Source organism: Muscardinus avellanarius (assembly GCF_963383645.1).
Source record: "Muscardinus avellanarius genome assembly, chromosome: 5".
In the NCBI taxonomy this organism is placed as follows: Eukaryota; Metazoa; Chordata; class Mammalia; order Rodentia; family Gliridae; genus Muscardinus; species Muscardinus avellanarius.
The window spans coordinates 135,743,459-135,766,959 of record NC_137790.1 but is presented as its reverse complement, the minus strand read 5'-3'; the positions used below and the strand labels follow the sequence as shown (position 1 = coordinate 135,766,959).

General features: G+C 52.0%; 1 protein-coding gene across 2 annotated transcripts in view; it reads left to right on the top strand.

Moving 5' to 3' along the window:
* Window positions 1–4,088: 4,088 nt before the first annotated feature.
* EPHB1 (EPH receptor B1) overlaps window positions 4,089–23,501 on the top strand; it is a gene marked incomplete at both ends in the record, with an annotated part of 441,334 nt that continues 421,921 nt past the window's right edge. For both annotated transcript variants that reach the window (XM_080696677.1, XM_080696676.1), the window contains one exon: window positions 4,089–4,149. In XM_080696677.1, coding sequence (XP_080552803.1) covers window positions 4,089–4,149 — 61 coding nt within the window. The remainder of the gene's footprint in view (window positions 4,150–23,501) is intronic.

Below are 23,501 nucleotides of genomic sequence, written 5' to 3'. Positions count from 1 at the left end.
AGTCAATCTGTTGAGTTATTAGGGAAATTAACGAAGAGCCATTAGCATGTTCTAGAAGTCATCGATGCTGTTTTTCTTACCTCCCTCTGAGTTGATGTGCTCTACCCCATCCTAATCTAGCTCTCTCTTCTGGCCTTCCACCTGTCTTCTTTCTCTCCTTCCTGCTGCAGAACACTTCCTTCAGATAAAGCCTGATGTAGAAGGACAAAACACCAAAGAGCTGCAGGAATGAGCTTGGGTCTGAAGCCTGGCCCTTTGGTCATTCTGATACTTCTCCTGTGTATCCTCAGAGGAGGCTTCACAGCAGCTTTAAACTCCTGGACCAGGAGCTTCAAGCCCCATTGTGAAGAAGAATCTATTGGGAATTTGGGAATGGGGTGGAGGGCTGTAAAATCCTATTTGAGGGTTTTTCTTATTCCTATTGATTGAAAGTCTTCAGGAATGATGTCTAAGGATTGGGAGAGCTCAGTTGAAAAATTCTTCTATAGTCATCCCAGCACAGGTTGAAGGTCTTTAAAGCTCTCTTTGGATCTCTGTACCTGGTGGGCACCAAGAACCCTTCCAGGTGTGATATTTTGGAATTGAATAATGATGAGTTTTATCTTTAGCCCCATCTGGAAGAACCGCTAGGTACCCACACAGAGGTATAGCATGAGGATTTTGGTGAGAGGGATGGGCAGAGAGATAGTAGAGACTTCCTAGAAGAGGCGGGTATCCTTCTGTTTATAAATAGAAGGCAGAAAATGTAACCCAACTCATTTTGGTTTCATAAGTAAACATCCAATACAGTGCTTGCATTCAGAAAGGGCTCAATAAACAGTAGCAGTTATTTCCATCATGTCTAAGTACCCTCCACCATCCGCTAGCTGCTCCCTGCTTTAATATTCTCCAGAGTCCTTCTCACCAGCTGACTTGCTATTGCCTATTTGTTTACTGTCGTCCCTCCACCACATGGTAAGCTCCCTGGGTGTACTGAGTCCCTGGTGCATAGCAGGTGCTCAGTAAATATTTGCCGTATCAGTGAGTGAGGGTATGGGTAGCCTGGATGTGTGGACAGTCAGGAGGACAAGCGGGCTGAGCACCTTAGGCCCAGAGAGAGACTGGCAGAAACAGCTGAGAAGGCATATCTTGCAAAGAAATCTGCAGACTGTGCCAGCGTGGCCCGTCTTTCTTCAGCAGACAGAGCGGAATCGCTAGGATTTCTGTGCTGGGAAAAGATAATATCAAGCTTGGCTTGAGAAAGAGTGAGTGGGTTGGCAGCAAAGTACAAAGGGATTAAAGAGAGGATGGAAACTGGGCAGCCATTCAGAGGCTCCCCAGTTGTCCGGGAAAAGGCAACGGGGAAGGAACTGGGGAAGTTTCAGAGGCTGGGACAGGGGTATTAAGAGGATGTAGCAGAGGGGCACTTTGATGAGTCTCCCTTCCAAGAGAATGTGGTATAGTGAAAGGGAGAAGAATCTGAAATCCATCCGTCCGTCCATCTATCCATCTATCCATCCACTCATCAACCATCCATCCATCCATCCATCCATCCATCATCCATTCATCTGTCCATCTACCCATCATCCATCCATCCATCTATCCATCCATCCGTCTGTCCGTACGTCTGTCCGTCTGTCTGTCTGTCCGTCCATGAGGGGTGGTTGGGAGTAGAGGGATAGGTGAAGTTGCCAAGGAGTGGTCTGTGGACCCGAGGGAGAGAGGACCCAAGGGCAGAGGGTGAAGGACATCTCCTTGGAAATCTGAAGGGTTAATAGAGGGAAAGATGAGATGTGGCCAAAGCCGCAGGAGAATTGCTGGCTACTGATGTCCAAGTGTGTCAAGCACACAGGAGGGCAGGGGCTGTTACCTGGTGACATCAACTTGCTCTGGAGCCGTCAGGACACAGTTGGTGCTGTGGAGGGGTGACGGGCAGCTGGCATGGCCTGGAGGTGATGAAGCAGAGCTGGAGGGCATCTTCCCTTTGGGTGCTGAGGCAGGTGGGCGGAGGGTAGGGGAGGAGGGAGGCAGTCTGAAGCATAGCTTGGAAGGCAAGCCATTGTCAGGCTGGGTGGAGGAAAGTCAAAGGAGAGGCCAAAACACAAAGGCAGGCCACCGATCTAGTAAAGTTCCCCAAAAGAAGGTCATCAAAACAGCCATGGAGCTGGACGTGGTGGCGCACACTTGGAATCCCAGGGCTTGGGAGGCTGGGGCAGGAGGATTGTGGTTCACGGACAGCCTCAGCTACTTGATGAGGCCTTTTGCAACTCAGTGAGACCCTGTTTCAAAACAAAGAATAAAAATATAGGGCTGGGGATGTAGCTTGGAGGTAGAATGTCCCTGGTTCCACCTCCAGCCCCAGTACTGAAAACAAACAAACAAACAAACAAACAAACCAGTCATGGAATCTGGCCACTGATAGACAACTGTGGGTAGGGCTTGGGAGAGAGGCTGGCTGCTCTGCAGTGTGATCTAGGGCCCCTTAACTTTGTAGGATTGGACCATCGTCAGGTCTGGAGTTGGGGGCTGGAAGCAAAGATGCTTTCCTGGCATGACATCTAACAAGGTGTAAAGCCTGATCCACAACACTCAGGCCACTTCCAGAGACAGCAAAAGAAACCACAACTGTCAGAGTGGAGCCTGCCTGGGAGAATCGCACCTGCTTCTAACACCCTATCCCTCTGCTGCTGTCTGAACAAGCCCCATCCCATCCACCCAGCCACAGTCTTGTGCGCCTCACCCTGGGCTGCTCCATTGCCTTCTCTGATGCTTAGGTGTGGTGGCCTATGCCTGTAATCCCAGGCGAGAGGATTGAAGATTCGATGCCAGCCTCTGCAACTTAGCAAGGCCCTCCGCAATGTAGTGAGACCCTGTTTCAAAACAAAAACAAAATAGGGGTGGGATGTGTAGCTCAGAGGTAGAACGCCCCTGAGTTCAATCCCCAGTGACACACACACACACACACACACACACACACACACACACACACACACACACTGGCTGCATGGCTGCCATCTGAGGCTCTCTGGGATGCTCGCTCACAGAATGCATTGGGGAGTGAACACTAAAGACATTCAGAGGCCGAGAGGCTGCCGAAGGTTGAACCCAGAACATTCTACCTCCTGTCTACACCCGAGACCTTTTTATTCTTTGGTTTGAAACAGGGTCTCACTGTGTTGCTGAGATTGTCCTCAAACCTGCGATCCTCCCGTCTCAGCCTCCCAAGTACTGGGATTACAGGCCGGTTGGGCACTGAATATTCTGCAGTAAACAAAATAGACAAAAATAGAGACCCTTCTTTAATAAGGACAGATAAACAGTAAACACAACTTACTGGCAAATAACTGCTGAACTGGAAGGGTTAGCACTGGAGGAGGAGGCGCAAGCGTGGGCCCTAGAGTTGCACTTATAGGAGAGTCGGGGGTGGGGGGGCCTTGTTGCTGAGTAGATAAAAGAAGACAGATTTGGTTATGTAAAGCTCATTCCAGTCCTGGGTGGGCCATAAGGGGAAGGGAACTCAGCCCCCTCCTTTGCGGGGCCTCCCGGTCCCCAGCTGGGGGGCGGCGGGCCCATGCGGTTCCCCAAGAGCGCCACCAGGGGGAGCCCGGACCCCTCCTAGCGCCTCGGAGCCCTCCCGTACAGCTTTGCAAGCAAAAGTTTTTCTTAAACTAACAATGCTAGTGTAAGGAAGTGCTCGCGCCTGATTGGATGGGAGAATTTTGCAGGTTTGATTCCTTGATTGGACAGGAGGTGTTAGGGGTGGGGAGAGAGCTGATGGTGGGGGATCCCGCTCCCTCCCGCGTCAGTCTGGCCGGCTCCGTCCCTCTCTCTCTCTCGTAGGCTCCTCCGCTGTGGCTCGCAATGTGACACCGGGACGCACGCAGGCTCTCGCGCGCTCTCCGGGGCTCGCTCTCCTCACACACCCACCTCTCCCATAAACACACACACACACATGCACACCCACACCCACGCGCGCCCGCACCGCCCCACGCGCGCACACTCGCGTCCACGCCCACGCCGCGCTCCGGGGAGTCCGGTCCCGGCGAGAGCGAGAAAGGACACGGAGAAGCCACCCGCCGGCGGCCGCCGCGGCTCGGGCTTGGCCGGCGATGGCCCTGGACTGCCTGCTGCTGCGGCTCCTCCTGGCGTCCGCAGTGGCCGCGATGGAAGGTAACGTACCCTTCGCGGAGCAAGTTGGCTGCCGGCTGCGGCGCTTCGGGGATGCTTCGCCTTGCCAGCATCCCTGAGCCCGAGGGCAAGGCTGGTCCAGGAGCCTCGGCCAGGGGCGGGCGAGGGGCTGGGGCGGCACCTGCGGCTCGCTCCAGGAGTCTCCCGGCTCCCGCATCTCCGGGCCCCCTGACAGCCACGGTTCCCGGCATCGCGGGCCGGGCCGGGAGAGCGCGGATCCCGCTGCATTGCGGTGCCGGCGCCTTGGTCCGGGCGGAGCTGGGCGTCGGGGAGGAAGGGGACCCGGGGCCTGAGCGCCTGGAGTCCGGGCATCAGTCCTATCCCGGGCGTGGATGCGCTTAGGAGCCGCTGCGCGCCGCCTTTCTCTAGCTTGCCGCCCAAGACTCCTGGAGTCTGGGCTGGGCGGGCAGGCAAGCGCTAGGCGCCGGGGCTGGAGGAGCTCTGCCCGGGTATCCCGCCAGTGGCCGCGGAAGGAGAGGGCCCGAGTTCATTGGCCGAATCCTCGGGGAAGCCTCTGGAGGTCCGGGGACCTGCGGAGCTGCCCTTATCCAGGGTCAGTCGGGTCTAGGTGTACACCGCTTGCTTCTACTCTGGAACAGGGTTGGACTGGGGCGAGTGTTGGTCCTACCCCAACGCACCCAGCCTCCCTTCGGTCCGAGAGAGGGGACCCGGAGGCTGGGAGCCCAGGAGCGGCCACACTGTCCCTTCTAAGCGCAGCCTGGACTGTGACTCCGGCTGGTGGCTGCAAACCCACGCTCCGCGGACCCCGCGCGGGGCGCACAGGGGAGCCCAGACGCTCCGTGGCGCCCGCGCATCCCCGTGGGAAATCCCTGCCCGGCTCCCGCCCCCTCTCCGCCCCCATTTTTCCCAGCGGAGAGGCGGCCCGAGGCACCTCTAGACAACGCAGCTCCGCGGGAGCGCGGAGTTGGAATTGCCCGGGAGGGAAGGCAGCAGCTCGCGGGGCGAAGCGCCCGGAGCCGGCTCACAGCCTCCCCTGCAGGGCTCCGGCGCCGGGTGGACTCTGCCAAGGGACTCCGCCCGGGAAGGGATGCTCGCAGCTCCGTGCGCTCCGGCGGGCGCCGCGTTCCCAACTGGGGATGCTCTCCCCAAACTGCCCCCAAACGCTTGTGATTCAGCGTCCCCCGACCTTTCGGGATAACGCTGTGCTCCTGGACGCGAAGCTGGAGCCGCGGAGCCCCAGCCTTTTCGGCAGAGACCACCCCATCCCGCGTTCCTGCTGGTCCCGGCGCCCCCGCGCAGCGATCCGGGCTGGAAAGCTCTCGCTGGCGTTTCTGACCACGGCTTTTTCTCTCCCTTCCTCCTCCCGCTGCCCTTTCAGGCTGCTGGGCTTTGTGGGCAGGGGGTTTGGTTTTTGGAATGTGCCGGGGACTGGGGCCATTAGGAGCCTGGTGGTACCCCAGCGAAGGGATGCTTGGGGTTTGACTTACTGGGAGACACGTGCGGAAGCAGTTGGAACAGAAAGGAAATCAAGGGGCGGTGTATCCCACAAACCCCGCAACAAAGCCCCGCTGAAAGCATCAGCCACCCGCCACGCGAGACTAGACTCTAGCGCTGGGGCGTCGTCCCGCCGCTCCTTGCGCCCGCGGAGGGCCAGCGACTGGGTCTTGGAGAAAAAAGATGGGTATAATATGTCCAGGGAGCCTGGTTTTGGATTGGGTCTCCATGGATGAAGGAGGAAGGCAGATGCCAGCGAAATAGTTTGGAGAGTAGATGTGTGAGAACCAGGCAGCGCGCAGTGGGTTCTCGGCTTTCTCTCTAGACCCCCTTTTTTGGCTAGCTAGCTGGTCCGCCCGGCTGGAGCTGCTCCAAGGTGCTGGGGTATCAGGATGTGGGCGCTCCCAAGGTCTCCCACTTTGGAGCTAGCTAGCTCTTCTCTCTGTCCAGTGTGTGTGTGTGTGTGTGTGTGTGTGTGTGTGTGTGTGTGTGTCTGTTGGGGGGGGGACTTTAACAGTGTCCTGGCAGGAAGGAGCCTTATTCTATGAGCTGAAACGCTCTCTGGCAAGGGTTAAAAGAAATACCACATTCAGCAGAATATTAAAACAGCCCCTCCATCCCTGCTCAGCGCACAGGGATAGTACACACCATTCAAGCAGTTCCCTTCCTCGAATGAACCGCAGGCTGGAGCCGCCTTCCCGCCTGCTTGGCTGGGTTGGGGCCAGCGTCATTTGGTTTGTGATAAGTGAGAAATAATTATCAGAAAAGTGAATCAATGCGCTGCCTCCGCAGTAGCAGGCCCCTCCTAAACTCTGCTGTGTGTGTGTGAGTGTGTGTGTGTGTGTGTGTGTGTGTGTGTGTGTGTAGGGGGTGGTGGTGCCTCTCCCTGGGTTCTGCCATTCCTGTGTCTAAACACTCTCTTCTGAGGTTCCTGGGGAGGGGGGTGGTTCAGTAGGATCTTGCCATGAGGGCAAATAGCTCTTAGGCCAGGAAGGTCCCCAACTCTGGCTCAGGCAGGGACAAAGGAACAGGGCCGTCATGGGCTAGGTGGGGAGATGGAGTCAGAAGACGGCAGGGTCTGATGCGACCCATGTCTGGATAGAAGGCAGAAAGAAGGGAGGAAGGGTCAGGCCAGCCAGGGTCTTACTACCCAGTGCAGGGGCTGAAGCTTGTCCAGAGGGGCTGGGGTGGAGGAGCTGTAATCTGCAGATCATCAGACAGAAAGCTGGTTGGCTGCGGTTGGGCATGAGAAACCCAGGCTGAAAGCCAGCTCCTGTCCCCTCCTTTCCCCCCCTACCCTTCTCCATTTGTTCCTTGGGAAGAAAGACAGTAGGCCCTTCAGGGGGAAAGGCTTCTCAGGGCTTTTTGAGCATATTTGCAGAAGGGGAGCAAGACTGGGAGCAACGAGAGGCAGAGATGCCGACATGCTTGGCTTTCTGGACCAAAAGCCAGGCCTCTTCTTGAAGAAGCCAGTTGCTTCTTCAAGCTGCTTTCTTTTTGTGCCCCCTCCGAGAGCTTATTGAGAAGGGACTGCTGGTTGTCCGGGGAGCGAAGGCAAGCTCCTACTTCTCTGAGCTGCTCCTTGGCTTGTTTCCAAGGGATAGCATCTGGAGCATCTCCCAAGTTATTCTTGTGCTGGGTTTGCAGCGCACACAACACTCCCAGACCTGGACCAAGTACTGAAATTGCTAACTGCTCACAGTATCCTCCCAGCCAGCCCTACCCACTGTGCCCACGGGTACACCTGCAGGTGGCCTCCATGTCTAAGAATGGCTGACCAGAACCCCCCAGGAGACCTGCTCTTAGGTGTGGCCTAGAGTGAAGTGCTGGGCTGTGTACCTTCCAATGTCCACACATCTTGGGGTGGTCGACTTCTCAGGGCTTGTTATGGAATAGATTCTCATTGTTGTTGCATGACTACCTGACTGAGGTACCACCCTACTTTGGGTTATGTTCCATCTGAAAAGCTAGGGCACTGAATGCCCCTATACTTATTGTGGATATTGTCAAGTCTCCATTACAGGTCTGTGGTGGAACCCCCCCTGGCTCAGCCCATGTGTCTATGGTAGGCCACCAGGCTGGGCAGCGATTGGCTGTTTCTTTTTTCTTTTTTTTTTTTTTTGTTATTGTTTGCTACGTGTACATCTGTTATGGGCATCCACGAGCGTGCTTGGCCCATGAGCAGTAGCAGGTGCCAGAGATTTTTTAAAATGTCTTGGAAATCGGGCTGGGTTGTAGCTCAGTGGTAGAACACTTGTCTAGCAGGCTTAAGGCTCTGAGGTCAAACTCCATCACTACCACTGCCGCCATGACAAAAGTTTGGGAAATAAAAATAAATTTGAGAAAATTCTATTCGTCAGCTGATCTTATTTTCTGTGCATTGTGGGAAGGTGGCTGTTACTCAGCGTCTGGGGAGGGCCTCTGTCAAGCCGCTAGTGGTATGCTGATGAAGTAGGGCCCAAAGTCCTGGCAACAGAAATGACTGCAATGTCCTAGCAGCCTGGCCCAAAGGTTCTGGGTTGGTGGAGCAGAGCTACCAGCAGCTGGTGATGTGCCCAAGGGTGGGGAGGGTCTACAGGCCACGTAGGATCCTCTAGCCTTTCCCATCTTTTGTCAACCTGCTTTAAACCCAAAGCTCTGGACCTTCCAAAGGATGGATCCTAATGACCAAGATGTGCTTTGGGAAAAGCCAGGAGGCAGAGGCATGGCGGGGCTCCTTATTTAATTCTATTAATCACGTTTGAAAAAACAAATTGGACCAAAGAAGGATGGTGCCAGGGACTACAGGATGGCACTAGGGCTCCTTCCTCTGGATTTAGCCCGTGGGCCCTGATTTTCTGGAAACTACCTAGTTGCTTGAGTGAATTTTATGAGGTTGGACCAGTGGAAGGAGTTTCCAGACCATAAGGTTGGGCCTGGATTTGAACCCAGGCAGTCAGACTCTAAGTCTGTACCTGGGGGTAAAGGCAGACCACAAGATCATGAAGCCAGGGTGGGTGCCCCACCTAGCTTTCCATCTCCCAGCTCTGTCGATTGGGGGGCATCACCTGGTCCACTGGCCTTGACCCACCCTCTATAGTGAGTAGTAATGCCCTCTTACTGCAGCTTTAGGATTTGGGACAAATAATATCCATTAGGAGGAAGTACTCTGTACTAGGTTAAAAAAAGACAGACGCTACTAAAATGAAAGATACATAGATATTTAACTTAAAAATCATTTACAGCTCATGTCTAAGAGTTCTTAGTAGCACTAAGACTCAGGGACACAGGGTTTCTCCAGGATGGGCAGAGGAGTAGAGACGGTTTCAAAAGCTGAAAGAGGGGATTATCAATATCCTCGTAGACAAGGGTTCTCAGACTTGAGTCCCAACCCTAAAAGTTCATCTGGTCTGGACTGACTCTGGAAATTTGCACGTTTGATAGGCCTTGTAGGAGTACCTGATGTAGGTGCTTCCTGGAAAGCATGCCCAGGAGAATAATTCTAAAGCAGAATTTAGAATTAATTGCAACGAGAAATCCCAGTAGGTCCAGTACTTACTGACTCTGAAGGGCTTGGGCATCTGTAGTTTAAACAAGGGTTCCTGATAATTCAGATGCAGGCGGCCTGGCACCAGCAGACTTGGAAATTGCTGCCGATACCTGTTCTAGCAGCTCTAGATACATTAGTTCACTTAATCCTTACAACAGCCGTATCAGGTATTATAATTCTCAAGCGCTCTCCCACTTTTCAGATGAGAAGACGGAGAGACACCACAGTTAAGGAATTTGATAAGCTCACATGGCCAGGCAGTGGCTGGGCCTGGATTTGAACCCAGGCAGTCAGACTCTAAGTCTGTGCCATTAGCCAGGCCTCCTTTGTAGGCTTTGCAGGAAGGAAAGTTCAGAGCTGCCTAGATCCACCCATAGAGAGAGCGCTGGTGTGCCTCAGCCATTGGCCACTGAGTACTTTGTGGACCACTGAAGACTCTAGGTTTCCATGGTTATGTGAGAAGGGATGATTGAAAGTCCTAACGCTTAAGATCGAGCACCGATTTCCTTGCAACTCCCTTGTCGCTACCTCCTAACCCTGTCCCCACTCATTGAAAACATAGACGTAGAGCTGGAGACCATCCCTGCAGCACGGCTTTCCATCAGGAATCCAGTAGAAGGGCTGGCATCCTCGTCCTTCTCCACACCCTGGCCAATCTTCCCCAAGAAGAAGGGATGAGCAGCCAGGTGTCCCCAAAGAGATGGCCTGGGAGTGCTGTGCCCGCCGAGGGCAGCAGAGGAGCCGCGCAGGACCCTGGCCTGCCCTCCCCTGATTATGCAGAGCGCAGCCCGCTGCCTGGATTCCAGGAGTCTGCCCTCCTTGGAAGAGCTCTCTTTATTTCTCCCTTTTCTGCACTAGCCACTTAAGCAACCTGAATATTTCTATTAGATTTCTCCGTCTCCAAAGGTGGTAGGGACACAGAGCATTGGATGTCTGCCCTTCTGAGGAAATTACTATCATAATAGAGTAATGCCTTGGGAGGAATTTCATATTTAAAAGAAAAATTTTGCATGCGAAATTCCTTAGCTCCTTCTGCAGGTTCCATTTCAACTGCAGCTGGAGGCTGGGCCCCTGGGGCAGAGTGTTTGACCACACTTTAAGGAGGGACACAGCGTGTTCGGGGCCATGCGCGCCCATCAAGGATGCCTGACATCTCAGAACCACCTTGTTGGCTTCTGCGGATCACTCCTCTGGGGTTAGAAAGGTGACAGCTTGTCTTTCAGGGAGAACTGAAAGGCGTGGGTAGATTCTTCTGTGCTGATAGGAGACCACTGTTCGTATGATCTAAGGCTCAGGAGGCAGCCAGATTCACCTTGGCCCCCCACCCTGTAGCTCTGTTTTCTTATTGTTGAATCGGGCCGTGGAGGGGGGCATTATGTAGCTGCAGAGGTGCACCCTAGGGTCGAAGCATCGCAGAGGCAGGGGATTGACAGCTACAGACAAAGACTGGGTATGGATCCTCACAGGTTGGCAGCTCAGGGCCAAATATCCAGGCCTCTGAGATCAGCCTTATTGCCCTCTAGGAGGAAGACCAATGAAGACTCTGGGGACCTCCATTGGCCACTGGCAGGCCCTGGCCTGTGGAGGGAGAAGGTGCAGGCGGCACTGGGCCAGAGTCACCACAGGGCACCGTGTGCAGCCATTTGCCAGGTGCTTCTTAGTGCAACTACCTGATCAGTTTGCTTCTCACTCTGTGAAGCAGAAGGTCTCGTTTTCACAGCCTGGGGAATGGGTGCATTTTATTAGGCTGTGGTGGTCCAGGTTCTGGGACCTGGATCCGCAGCCAAGATGGCATATTTATGAAATGCCGTCTGTTTATTGCTTTCCACCCAGCATGGAGTGTTACCTGTGGGAGGGCGTGTAGAGAGCTTGGCAGTACAGTGTATTACACTGTATTGACCCTGTTGGCGGTCTTAGCTTCAGGACCGCACACTTGCTAACCCAGAGGAGGGGTGAGGGATGAGGGGTGACGGCAAGCCCCTGTCTCCCCTCTCTCTATTGCCAGCACAGATACTTCTCCAGGTCGGGTGAAATCCCAGCACCTGCAGACAACGCCATTATCAGCTGCTTAAGGAGGCCGCTCATAGACGGTTCCCCCAGAGTTCTTTGTAGCAGAACTGGGCCAATGGGAAAGCACAGAGGTGGTTTCCTGAGAATTACCGGGACTCATTTCTGCTCGCAGATGGCACCTGAGGCCCTATGTCTCTCATCTCTCCCCTCCTGCTTCCTGGCAGCAAGTAACAAAATGACCGATTTGAATTTAACCTCCTTGCACTGCTTCTCCATCCCCCAGCGGAGGTGATAATGAACAGAGAATGGACAGAGGCAGGTGGTCAAGAGGGAGGAAGCAAGCGAGGGGAGCGCCCGGGATGCATTCTGCATTGGCTTCCGGAGGTCTACTCCTTAGAAAGGTCTCTGGGCTGATTCTGGGGTCGCTGAGGCTTAAGGGAGCCTGCAAGGGGTCACGCTTGTCTGCAATTTTCTCCACATGTTGGAAGCAGAACTGGAGAGGAGGTTTAGAGGAGGGGAGAGACTTTCCAGGACCCCTGCAGTCTGTCCGCACTACAGGCAGGACTAGACAGAGCTCCCATCCACCCATCAAACAAAAATTTTTTTTTCGTAGTACTGGGGATGGAACCCAGGAGCATTCTACCTTTGAGCTACACCCCCCAGCCCCTTTTTTATTCTTTATTTTGAAACAGGGTCTCACCGAGTTGCAAAGGGCCTCGCTAAGTAGCTGAGGCTGTGTGTGAGAACCGCGATCCTCCTGTCTCGGCCTCTCAAATGCTGGGATTACAAGCGTGTGCCACCACGCCCGGCTCCCATCAAACTTTTGACATGTGCATTGATCCCCACACCCTTGGCATCTGAGCCTTCTTTTTCCCATTGGACAGGAGAGGAAGCTGAGGCTTTGGTGAGAGGTTAACTGGCTCAAAAGTTGACATTCAGACCCAAGTCTGTCCAACTCCCTGGGCCTCTCCACCCAGCTCAGCACCATTTCCGTGTAAGGTTATTTATTTGTGAATTGAATCAGGGAGCAGTTGATTTAGCACAAGCTCTTTACTCTCTGACCTGCTAGCTGCCGTCCAAGGTACCAGATAGTTTCTTCCCCTCTGGTGTGCACACTCGAGGCCGGTTGCCAGGCCCCTCTTCTGCTCTGCAGAGCTGCCCCACCTGGTCTGCAGCTGGAGGAAAACCTTTGTCCTGCAAGGCATGCATTTTCCAGTGGTTCATTGCCTCTCTCCTGAGCCCCTGCTGTGGGTTTTATTGTTTGTGTTTGGGGGCATCTTTGGTGGGTCCTGTTGCTTGGATGATTGCAATGTGGCATCTGTGCTTGGATCCTGGTGATGGGGAGCTGTGGGGATCGGGCACTGTGCAGATTTCCCCGGGGACCTTTCCCCATACTCTCAGCTTCCAGAGGACAGGCCAGTGGCAGGCGTGGCACCTCGGCAACCTCTTCCCCGTCCAGCTTGCTGCCGCCTGGGGTCCTGATGTTCCTTGAGCCCAGCCAGATGCTGACCCCACGCCATTCAGAGGATGATGTAGGGTCTGAGCTTCAGGCCTGAGTGTGGGGGAGGATGTGGGCAGATGGGAGGAGAGAAGCCTGTAGCATCCTAGCCTCCCTGGCCTGTGGCCAGTTCCCCGTGGGGCCGTGGCTGTGGATGGGGCCAGGCAGGAGGACCGGGAATAATTGCGGCAGCTTCATTGACAGTGGTAGTCGACAAAATGCCTTATCTGTGAGAGGCAGCTGGGCCTGCAGTTAATTGTTCTGTTGTTTTCCTCCCGCTATTTTTCCAGCACATCAACATAGGACCTTTGCCCTTGCCTTTCTCATTGACGCTGAGGCTGGGCTGGGAGGTGAGCTGGGGGGACCGGGAAGGGGCCTCATTCCAGGTGGCTTTACATGAGCTCCTGCTGGTCCCTCCTGAGCTGTGCACGCTAAAGGCCCATTGTCAGGGGCCTGGGAAGCCCACCCATTCGTGCTCTCTGCTCCTTTGGCAATGCATGCAAACGCTCTGGGGTCGTGGTGCACAGGCCATAAGCTTCAGGGTAAGGCATGGGGTGTTGGTCTCATCAGAAAGCCTGTTGAGTTTCGAAAGAGTGCAGGGCTGGTGCTCAGAACATACTTGGGCTGTGAGATGGTACCACGATACGTGCTGTTACCTGGTCACCACATGTGTGAATCACTGGCTGGCTTCAGCACCCATGCAAGACCCTTCTCTCTCTGACCCCTCTTTTCCTCACCTCCTTCTGTCCAGCAGCACGGATTTCCTCAGCGTCGCACAGGCACACCTGCACACACAGGTGTCCACAGGCACCCACGCTACGCAGCTGTACACGCCTTGGGCATCCAGTACTTTTTCATCCCGACAGAGGCCACCTGTCCCTTCTGTGCCAAGTGCCTCTGGGGATATGCCCGCTGGCTCTGCTGGGGCTGCCCTGATTTATTCCTCAGAATTCACCCACAGTTAGCACCTCCTCCTGGAAGGCTTCCTCCTGCACCCCACGCTGGATCAATGGTCTCCGTCACGGCTGCCTCTACTTCCCCTTGTGAAATATTTCTATTCTACCCTGGTCTGCAGCTGTGTGCTTCTCTGGGTAGCTCACAGCTCTGTGAGCCTTGCAGGGTGTGTGTGTGTGTGTGTGTGTGTGTGTGTGTGTGTGTGTGTGTGTAATTCTTTTTCAGGTGGTATACTCAGCACAGGGCAGGTGTCAGTAAGGGTACATGGCCTTAGAGAATAAAAAGAGAGAGAGAGAAAAAAAAAAAGAACAACAGAAAACTTAAAAGCCAGACCGTATCCTATGTCATGGTTTAAAGCACATTTTTTGGGTCATCTTTCCATCAAAATGTGGAGCCTAATTGCTCTCTCCTTGAATATGTTCCCCTTCTGACTCACTATAATGGTCAGGAGTAGAATACTGCAGAAATGAGGCTGTGTAACTTCGGAGGTGAGATCATACAGCGTGGTGAAGCTCTTACCTGGATCTCTCCCTCCTGGCATGCACGCCTTTGTGACCCAGCTATGAGTCCTTCATATCCTAAAGAAACCCAGGGGACAGCCGGGCGTGGTGGCGCACGCTTGTAATCCCTGCACTTGGGAGGCGGAAACAGGAGAGGATCGTGCAGGTTCGAAGCCAGCTGCGCTGGCTTAAGAGACCCTGTTTCCAAATTAAAAAAAAAAAAAGTATAAAATAGGTCTGGGAGTATAGCCTGGAGGTAGAAGGGCTTCCAGAAACCCCAGTACCACCACCAAAAAAAAAAAAGAAAAAAAAAGAAAAAAAAAGAAAGGAAGGAAGGAAGAAAGAAAGAAAGAAAGAAAGAAAGAAAGAAAAAGAAACCCAGGGGACAGGGAGAGGACAGAGAGATGTCCCAGGCACAGTCCCCGCTCACAGACAGCGAGGGAGTCATTGGATGCTTGCCACGCCAACCTTTGATTGCCCCTGCTTTCTCTGAGTGGGGAAACCAAGCTCTCCAAGATCTACCCCAACTGCAGATTCATGAACGAAATCAATATCGTGGTTGAAACCTGCTACGTTTGGGGTTGGTCTGGTGGGCTGTCATTTGTAACTGAAATATTTAGGAGAAATAGTAGAAGAAAAATGGTTCAGCAAAAACTAAAAAGGGATGTGGGGGAGTCTGGAAGGGAGACACATAGCCTTGCTTTCATTCAGCATTTAAGGAAAACCTCCCAACTTCCACTGTGTGCCAGGTGGTGTGTACACAGCAGGACGTGTTCCAGCACTTCCTCTTGCTTTGGGGGCGACAGTCATTAAGAAGATGAACAGTGGGTCATTTCAGGACAGAGCTATAAAGTGAGAGACAGTTGCTGTGACCAGGGGTGCTGGGCACAGGCTTAGACAACTTAATTTGGGGCTAGGGAAGAGCTCTGTCTTTCTGAGTCGGCTTGAAGGATGGGTGGGCTCAGGTTTACTCTGCATGGGAGGTAGACTTTAGCTTTATCATGCAATCCTTCCCAGTTGAGCTGGACCAAGATGAAAGAGGCTACCGTGTGTAGTGGCGCAGCCCCGGCTTCCGGTGTCAGGTGAGGGCTGAGACTCTGCCATCTACCAGGCAAAGGGGGAGGGGAGCTGAGGGGCAGACGTCTGTTTAGCCCGGAGCTACCAGTTCTGTGAGTGTGAGTACTAACTCTAAACACTTTATTGCACATGTACGTGAGAAATGTTGTATTTGAAACTGAGAACACAGAGATAAAGCAGACAGCCTCTCTTTCAAGGAACTCCAATGAACAGACTGGTGTGGGAAACACCACAACCCACACACTGTAATTGGACTTACGGGTGTGTGTGAGAGATGTGGTGCAATGGTTACGTGCCGGCCACCAGGAGAAACAAACCAGGGGATCAGACTCCTATTTTTTAAAATTTATTTTTGTTACTGAGGATTGAATTCAGGGGTGTTCAGCCATGGAACTATACCCTTATACCTATTTTATTTTTAATTTTTGAAAAAGGGTCTTGCTAAGTTGTGGAGGCTGGCCTAGAACCTGCGATCTTCCTGTCTCGGCCTCCCAAGTACTGAGATTGCAGGTGTGTACCACCATGCTGGGTTGAGGGAGTTGTGCTTCTAACAGGGAGGACTTGGAGAAGGTGTGTGTGTGTGTGTGTGTGTGTGGTGTGTGTGTGTGTGTGTGGTTCCTTGGAGAAGGGGTAGAATATTGTCAGATAGGCTTAAGATGGGTAGGAACAAGAAGCCAAGACTGCTAGCCATTTGTGTTCCCTCTCTCAGGAAGGTGGCGGCCGGGGCTATCAAAGGTTTTTCCATCAGCCGTATCTCCTGGTTACAGTGACAGATGTTCAGCGCGAGCTGGAGGGAAACAAAGAGGAGGGGATGATGACTGACATGCGTTACTTCTAGACAGCTTGGAACTGGAGTTAAGATTCTATCTGGGGGCAGCGCTGCTGCCTCTGGATTTCAGGCTACTTTTATTTTATTTTTTTATTTATTTTATTTTATTTTATTTTTTATTGGTGCACTGTATTCATACATCATAGTGGGATACAAACTTTTGTAGACATACATGCACACATCGCCCAGTCAGCCCCCACCCGATCCCCACCCCATTCTCTCCCCATCCCTCCCTCCCATGCTTGGCTTAGTGGTTGACATCTAGTATTATAGCAATTTATCCAAAATTAAAAATGATAATCTCACATAACAGTTTCATTTGTCTGATACCAAGCTTTTGATGACTTAAAGATAACATTTCAATATTTCTTTTTGCTTTCTTTCTTACCAGAGAATATTTTTTCTCTTTTTTTTAGGTGAAATTATCATACATTTATTTATTTATTTTTCACAAAAAATCTATCCTAATATGGAATATGGACTCTAGATACCCAAAACGATCTTGAAAAAGAACAAAGCTAGAAGATATATATTTTCTGATTTCAAACCATATAAAGCTACAATAATTGAAACAGTGTAGTACTATTCTAAAGGCAGATATATAAACCAGGCTACTTTTTTATTGTTTATTCCTTAGCTCTGTGTCTAGACCAGCCAAGGTCCTGGCAGAATACAGAGGGTACTCTCAGAGGGTTGACTGAAGAGAGTTTAACTAAGAAGCTCTTTGCAGAGTCCGAAGAGGGTTAAGAAAGCCAGGTAGTTTGGGGATGCCGCCAGGGTCTGGGAAGCTAGGGCACCCCAAGAATTGTAGCGTGGGAGAAGGGCTCCCCAGCAGTGACCTGACGTAGATAGAGGGGTCTGATGCTGCCTAGGCTACGCACAGGGTAGCTGGGGAAAAGGGACTGCTTTCCTTGAGCTTTTTCTCCTCCACACACCCATCTCCTGCCAGGATCGCCCATGGCATGAGCTTCACAGAAAGGCAGTGAGCAGAAGTCTAGTCGAGGGAGGTCAGTCTTCTCTTCTGAGGCACAAAAGAGAGAAAGAAAATGTGGAGAATGAACCTGCAGGAACAAGTGGATACTAATGAGCCCGGTCACTGATGTTGACTTCGCCCTTGGGCAGGCTCTCTTCTGAGACAGTCCTGTGGCCGGGGCAACCTTGGACATCCTTCCTCAGGAAACTTCAGCAGAAACCCTACCAGTTTTATCCCTTGGCCTCCCTTGGGTCCTGAGCCTGGAGAGAGCCAATGAAGTTCTGCCCACAGGAAGGCACTCATTGGCCAGGCTTGGGTCACGTGACCCTCATCCCTAGAATTGATGGGTGGTGGAAAGAGGAACTCAGACCCACCCGAGCTGCCTGGTGTGGGATTGGGGAAAGTTACTTCTTTGCAAGAATATCAGGGTGCTGCTACCTGAAGAAACAGAGACTAGTGCTGGACAGGCAGCTCTTCACATACTCATCCAGCGTCCCTGGGCTAAGAGTTGTAGAGCACAGGGCGAGAGAGAATTTGTATAAGAAAGAACATGGCGGCTCTGACTGTGGTGGTCCAGGTTGAAGGTGTGGGAGAAGCCAGGGGAAAAGAACGTGATGGAGAAGTAAGAACTTAGCAAGGGAACCAGAATTGCTGGGCAAGCAGCTTCTTTCTTGATAAGGATGTTCCCAGTATTCCTGGGCATCACGATCCAACTCAGAGTGATGGCTACCAAGATAGCATTGACTTTTGCCTGAAACCAAAGTGATTTGAAGACCGGGGCATCTCAGCTCATCTCTGAAGGAGCAGGGCTGCCACTGTGGGCCCAGATGAAACAGTGGGCCGGGAGCCACCACGTCTTACTGTGACCCTCTGGGCTCCAGGAGAGACACCTGAGCGTCTTCACCTGACCTCGCATCAGCAGAGAGTAAGAGGGAGTGAGAAGACAACCCACGTGCACCAGGAGGTGACTCACTCCTCTGCTTCCCACCGCTGTCAATCATGGCAGAGTCTACTTAGAATTTCCATTTTTTGCATCAGTGGAATATTTATGCATCGGTTTCTATGTACCTTCCTTTCCCTCAGGTTTTGAGCCTTGTGTAAGACGGCAGATCTTAAACGTCTTTTGCAGACTATTTCCTTCAGACCTTAGATGTCTCTTTCTCAATTGAGAGAGGCATCTGAAATTGACTTAGATTCTATCAGAGGATTATTTGCTTTTCCAAGTTCCCTGCTCGTGGTTCCAACTTTACTCCTAGCCAAGCAGAAAAAGAACCCTTCCTTCCTTCCTTCCTTCCTTCCTTCCTTCCTTCCTTCCTTCCTTCCTTCCTTCCTTCCTTCCTTTAGCACAGTGGCATGCTGCCGCTGCTCTGCATGAAAACCTGTGGTTTTCTTTTCCCAGTCAGGAGAAAGTAATTTTCCTTTCACTCACCTGACTAACTTGTTCAGAGCATCCCCTTCCCACCCTTTTCTGATATCTTGCTGCTTAGTATTTGCCAATTCATTTGCATCTCAATAGTTCCTTAGCAACTATCATGCCCTCAGGATTAGGTACCCAGCTGCTGCCTGACACTGACAGGTTCAGGCTACATCCCCCTTTTTTAAGGTGCCTAAGTTACCAAGGGGAGCCCTGCTCCGACAGGAAGCTCAATTACCCAGAGCATCACTCGCCCTGGGCTGTGAATGAGGACGCCGTCACTCCTGGCCTTATCTGAGCACACAGACTTCTGGGCGGCCCATGCACTGAGACGGCCCCAGATAATCCAGTGGTTTCTGAAATCTCTCTTCTAATATGTGTCTTCTCGTATTGAAGGAGAGTCCTGTCTTAGGAGAGGCAGCGGGTTAAACCCATTATATAGACCTGGCAGCTGAGGATCAAGGGGTGAACCGCTCCCCCCAAAGGTCAGGTGGGCAGCTGGGACATGCCAAGAAGAGGCGAGGGCTCTGGGTACCGCCTCGTGCTAGCCCTGGCTCCATGGGCCTACCACACATCCCACTGAGAGAGACTCCCATTTCAGCTAGGGAGAGCTTTCAGAATACACTTGGAGAAAGTGTTTGGCATAAGGTACCGACTCTCTGTATCTGAAGGCCTCGGAAACTCCACTTTTCACCTAACTAGAGTAATTGTCCCAGCGAATGTGGCCCGAGGTATCTATGACCTGGTTCCCTGGTCCAGAGAGTTGCCGTTCTGCCCTTCCATGGGCTTGAAGGCGTGCTTGGGTGGCACAGGAGAAGAGTGTGTGTCTGCGGATGATGTGGACGGACAATGGCACTGGGCCCTTGAGCAAGTGAGAATATTCCGTGCCAGTATGTGGTGAGGTTTAGGTAACAGCACCGGGCCGCCACCACCAGGGCCCCCTGGCATGGGACAGCCCGGCAAGTGGAGATGCTCTTTGGCAAAGGACAATAAGAGCTCACTCTACACGGGGCCGACCTTCACCGCTGCCACTTGGCGTTGTTATGAAATATCTGGGAAAGACTGAAAGAACAATTATAGTATTGTCACAAAGCGAGTGTTCCCAAGGAGGCCCCAGCTCGGCTGAGCTTGACAAAGCTGGAGGGGGGGGGGACTCAGCTACAGAGCTTAATTTCTTCTCATCCAGAAGTTGTCTTCATTACTTAACACCCTCTGGAAACTGCGAACGTGCTCTGTGTGGTCCACGGGCTTCTGAAAGGGACAGAAAACCGGCACCGGGAGGAAAGATCAGTCCTGGATTTTTACCCGCCTCCTCGCTAGACCTGGGTGTTCGGCTCTGATTGTCACCATCTTTTGCACGTCTGGCCTATTGCTTAGCATGGTGCTGCCAGCCTGGCTCCTCCTGTCAGTTTGCCGGGCGTGGTGGCACACGCTTGTAATCCCAGCATTTGGGAGGCTGAGACGGGAGGATCGCGGTTCGTGGACCGCCTCAGCTACTTAGTGAGGCCCTTTGCAACTAACTCAGTGAGACCCTGTTTTAAAATAAATAAATAGGGCTGGGGGTGTCATTTGGAGGTAGAATGCTCCTGGGTTCCATCCCCAGTGCTGCGAGAGAGAGAGGTGGGGGCAGAGGCTTTCACATGAAAGGATGTCTGTGAAGGAAGACCACAGGTCAGGTCATGCATGGTGGTTCTCTCCACACTCCTAGCTGGTCCCCATCTAACCATGTCAACAACAGTGACCCACCGCATAGGAAAATCCCAGGTGGGAATTCTACCCTTGGGCCTAGGAGCTTGGGCTATGGTATGGGGTTCTTGTATCTAAATAAACATATTTTTTTAAAGTTCTTTTAATTGGTGCAAATTAATTATGCACCATAATGAAATTCAAAGTCTCAACCTTATTTTAATTGTTCGCCCAGCTAGGAGCCATTTAGACATTTTTTTTCCGCCTATGGCCCTGTACGGTGAAATGTTCGGAGAACATTTGGGTACTGAGGTCTGGAGAACGGCTTGGGTACCGAGGTCTTTGGCAGGCCACACTCCATTGTAAAACCCAAGATGCGTGTGCTTTCCCTCTCTGCCTAGGACCAGGTTTCATCCCGCCTGTGACGCAGGATCTAAATGCAGTAAGCCCGGCGGCAGCTCAGCTCTTTTTATTGCTGAGTAGTACTCCGCTGCAGAGATAAGGTCACAGTTGTTTTATCTACTCAACATTGGCTAGACATTTGCTTTTGTAGTTTCTAGGTTTTATTCATTTATCATGAATAAAACTGGGGTGAACTATTTTTTTTGGTACTGAGGATTGAACTCTGGGTCATTCTATGTTCAAGCTACACCCTCAGCCCTATTTTTATTCTTTATCTTGAGACAGGGTCTCACTAATTTTCAGAGGGACTCACTGAGTAGCTGAGTTTACCCACAAACCCGGATCCTCCTGTCTTAACCTCTCAAGTACTGGGATTACAAGCGTGCACCACCGCACCCGACTCATGAAGTAAACGTTTTAGAACACATTTTTATGTGGACCTGAAATAAAAAAAAAATAAGGTGTTCATTTCTCTCAGGTCAATACCTAAAAGTGAAATGCTGGATAATATGGCAAGTGTAAGTTTAACTTTCTAAGAGTCTGCCAACGTGTTTTCCAAAGTAGCTGTATCATTTTGCGTTCCCACCTGTGGCGTGTCCAACCTCCAGTGGCTCTCCGGCCTCACTCACAATTGCTATTATCGGTCTTTTTAATTTAGTCATTCTGGTGGGTGTACGATGGCACCTTATTGTTGGTTTTTATTCTCATTCCTCTAATGACTACTGATGTTTTCTTCATATGTTTATCACCTATTCTTGTATATTCCTTGATGGAATAGATGTTCAGATCTTTTGCCCATTTTTTGTTGTTGTTCAATTGTCTGTTAGGGGCCCATTTTCAACTGTTTGTATGACTGTTTGGAGGTAGCAGAGCGCTTCTCCCTCCCTACCGCCTGTCATTTTGGGTTGCCTTGATGTGCTGAGAAAAACATAAACTAGTACCTCCTGGGTCTGATTCCTGGGTTTGGGATGGGCCGTGTCTTCTGAACAAAGATCGTCATCACTTCCCGGGGAAGCCACTCGTGCGCAGATAGGAGTCAGGCCCTTGGAAGGTGGTCTTGAGTGCCGGGATGGCCAGATCCTAATTCAGATCACCTGGGATTGTGCTGCCCGATCTATGGTCTATTCTCAGGCATCCTCTTCGGTTTCCAGCTCTTTCCATGTCACACTATTGGACACGAAAGACGGGTATTCATTGCAGGAGCTGCTGTGCCCTCCATAGTGGCGGCAGCAAAAAGCAGCTCGAAATCGCCAAGACATTATCCTCCAGGGCATTCTTGATGCAAGTAATCTTTCTTTTTAATGGAGAAAGCTGTGTGTCTTTTTCACAAGACGCGCCATGAAGGGTGGTCTGAAACTGTATAGGAAGCCCACTGGGACTTAGAGAGCTGGGCCCTTCTCAGGGGGTGTGGGGTGCCCTCTTGCCCGCTTGCCCTCTTTCTTCTGGTTGCTCTGACATCTGAGCTCTTTGCAGGATTTCTGGTTTGGTTCAAGCCATGGAGAATGCTCTCGTTTCATTTCTGGGCTTTAGAAGACAGGGGATCCCACCAGCTTTCCAACCCCTAGAATAATGTAGGTGCTTTGCTCAAGACTACTGCAATTTGCAACACAGAGGAGGTAACAGGCCAGGGATGTGGAGCCCTGTGGAGGCGTCATCCAGGGCTCGCCACAGGACTGCTGCCTGAGCCAGCAAGTGGACAGGTGGCTGGGACCGCTATCGCTTTTGGCTCTGAGATGGGCAGGCTCCCCTGCTGTCCCAGACTTTTCGAGGACCTGGAACAGAGTAGCCATTTGGTAAGGGGTAGCTGGACTGGGTCTCTGGCGCACTGCCCAGGATCCCTCAGTCAGAGGCTGGCACCTGATGCCACCGGGACAGTAAAACCAGGGATTTGTTTCACATAAAAGCAACAGTAGCCCTGGGCGTGGTGGCGCATGCTTGTCATCCCAGCATTCGGGAGGCTGAGACAGGAGGATCATGGTTCGCGGCCAGCCTCAGCTATTTAGTGAGGCCCTTTGCAACTCAGTGAGACCCTGTTTCAAAATAAAGAGTAAAAAATAGGGCTGGGAGTGTTGCTTGGAGGTAGAATGCCCTGGGTTCCATCCCTAGTACCACAATGAATAAATAAATAAATAAATAAATAAATAAATAAATGTAAAGAAATGGTAATATAGGAACCCTTGAAGGTCTATTTGAAGAGAAAGATGGATACACATTGCTCTGGGTGGGAGAGAGAAGAGATGGGTTAGACAAGGAACGTCACTGAAGGGATTTCTGGTAGGGGAAGCCAGTGGGTAGCGTGGGCCTTGAACTTCAGTGAAAAAAAATAGCAGTGGCCTTCCAGTGAGCACTCGGGGTACAGCCAGGCACTCGGCGCTGTCGGAGGTCAGAGGACAGAGACACTAGAGCGGGCTAGGTAACCAAGATGATGTCTTGGAGGATGGGGCAGCTCTTGAAGGAAGTAGCCCTGGCTTGTGCTGATAGAGGACACAGAGCATAGGGATTCCCTTCTCTGCGGGCTGCCCTGGAACGTGGAGTAGGGGACTGGCAGAGCAGCCAGCCTCAGTAGCATGTGTGCCTCCTATCTCAGTCCCCCTGGCTGCTTGCTGCCCAGGAGCTGGTCCTGGGAGGGAAGGCTTAGTCTCCTCATCTCATCCTGAGTCCCAGGGCCAGGCGGCCAGAGCCAGCAAGGCTTTGCCCAGAGGAAAGCAAGGTGCCTCCTGCAAGGGTCTGGACCAGCTTTTCATGGACTTCTTTATACTCTCTGCTCAGTGGGTCCTGGAAAGCCAGGTGATGGGCTGCTCATGGGAGCCCTTTATTTTTTTTCTTTTATTTTTTTGCAGTGCTGGGGATGAAACCCATGGACATTCGACCCGTGAGCCAGCCCTTTTTTTATTCTTTATTTTGAAACAGGGTCTTGCTAAGTGGCGGAAGGCCTCACTAAGTAGCTGAGGCTGGCCAGAACCTGCAATCCTCCTGTCTCAGCCTCCCAAGTGTTGTGATTACAAGC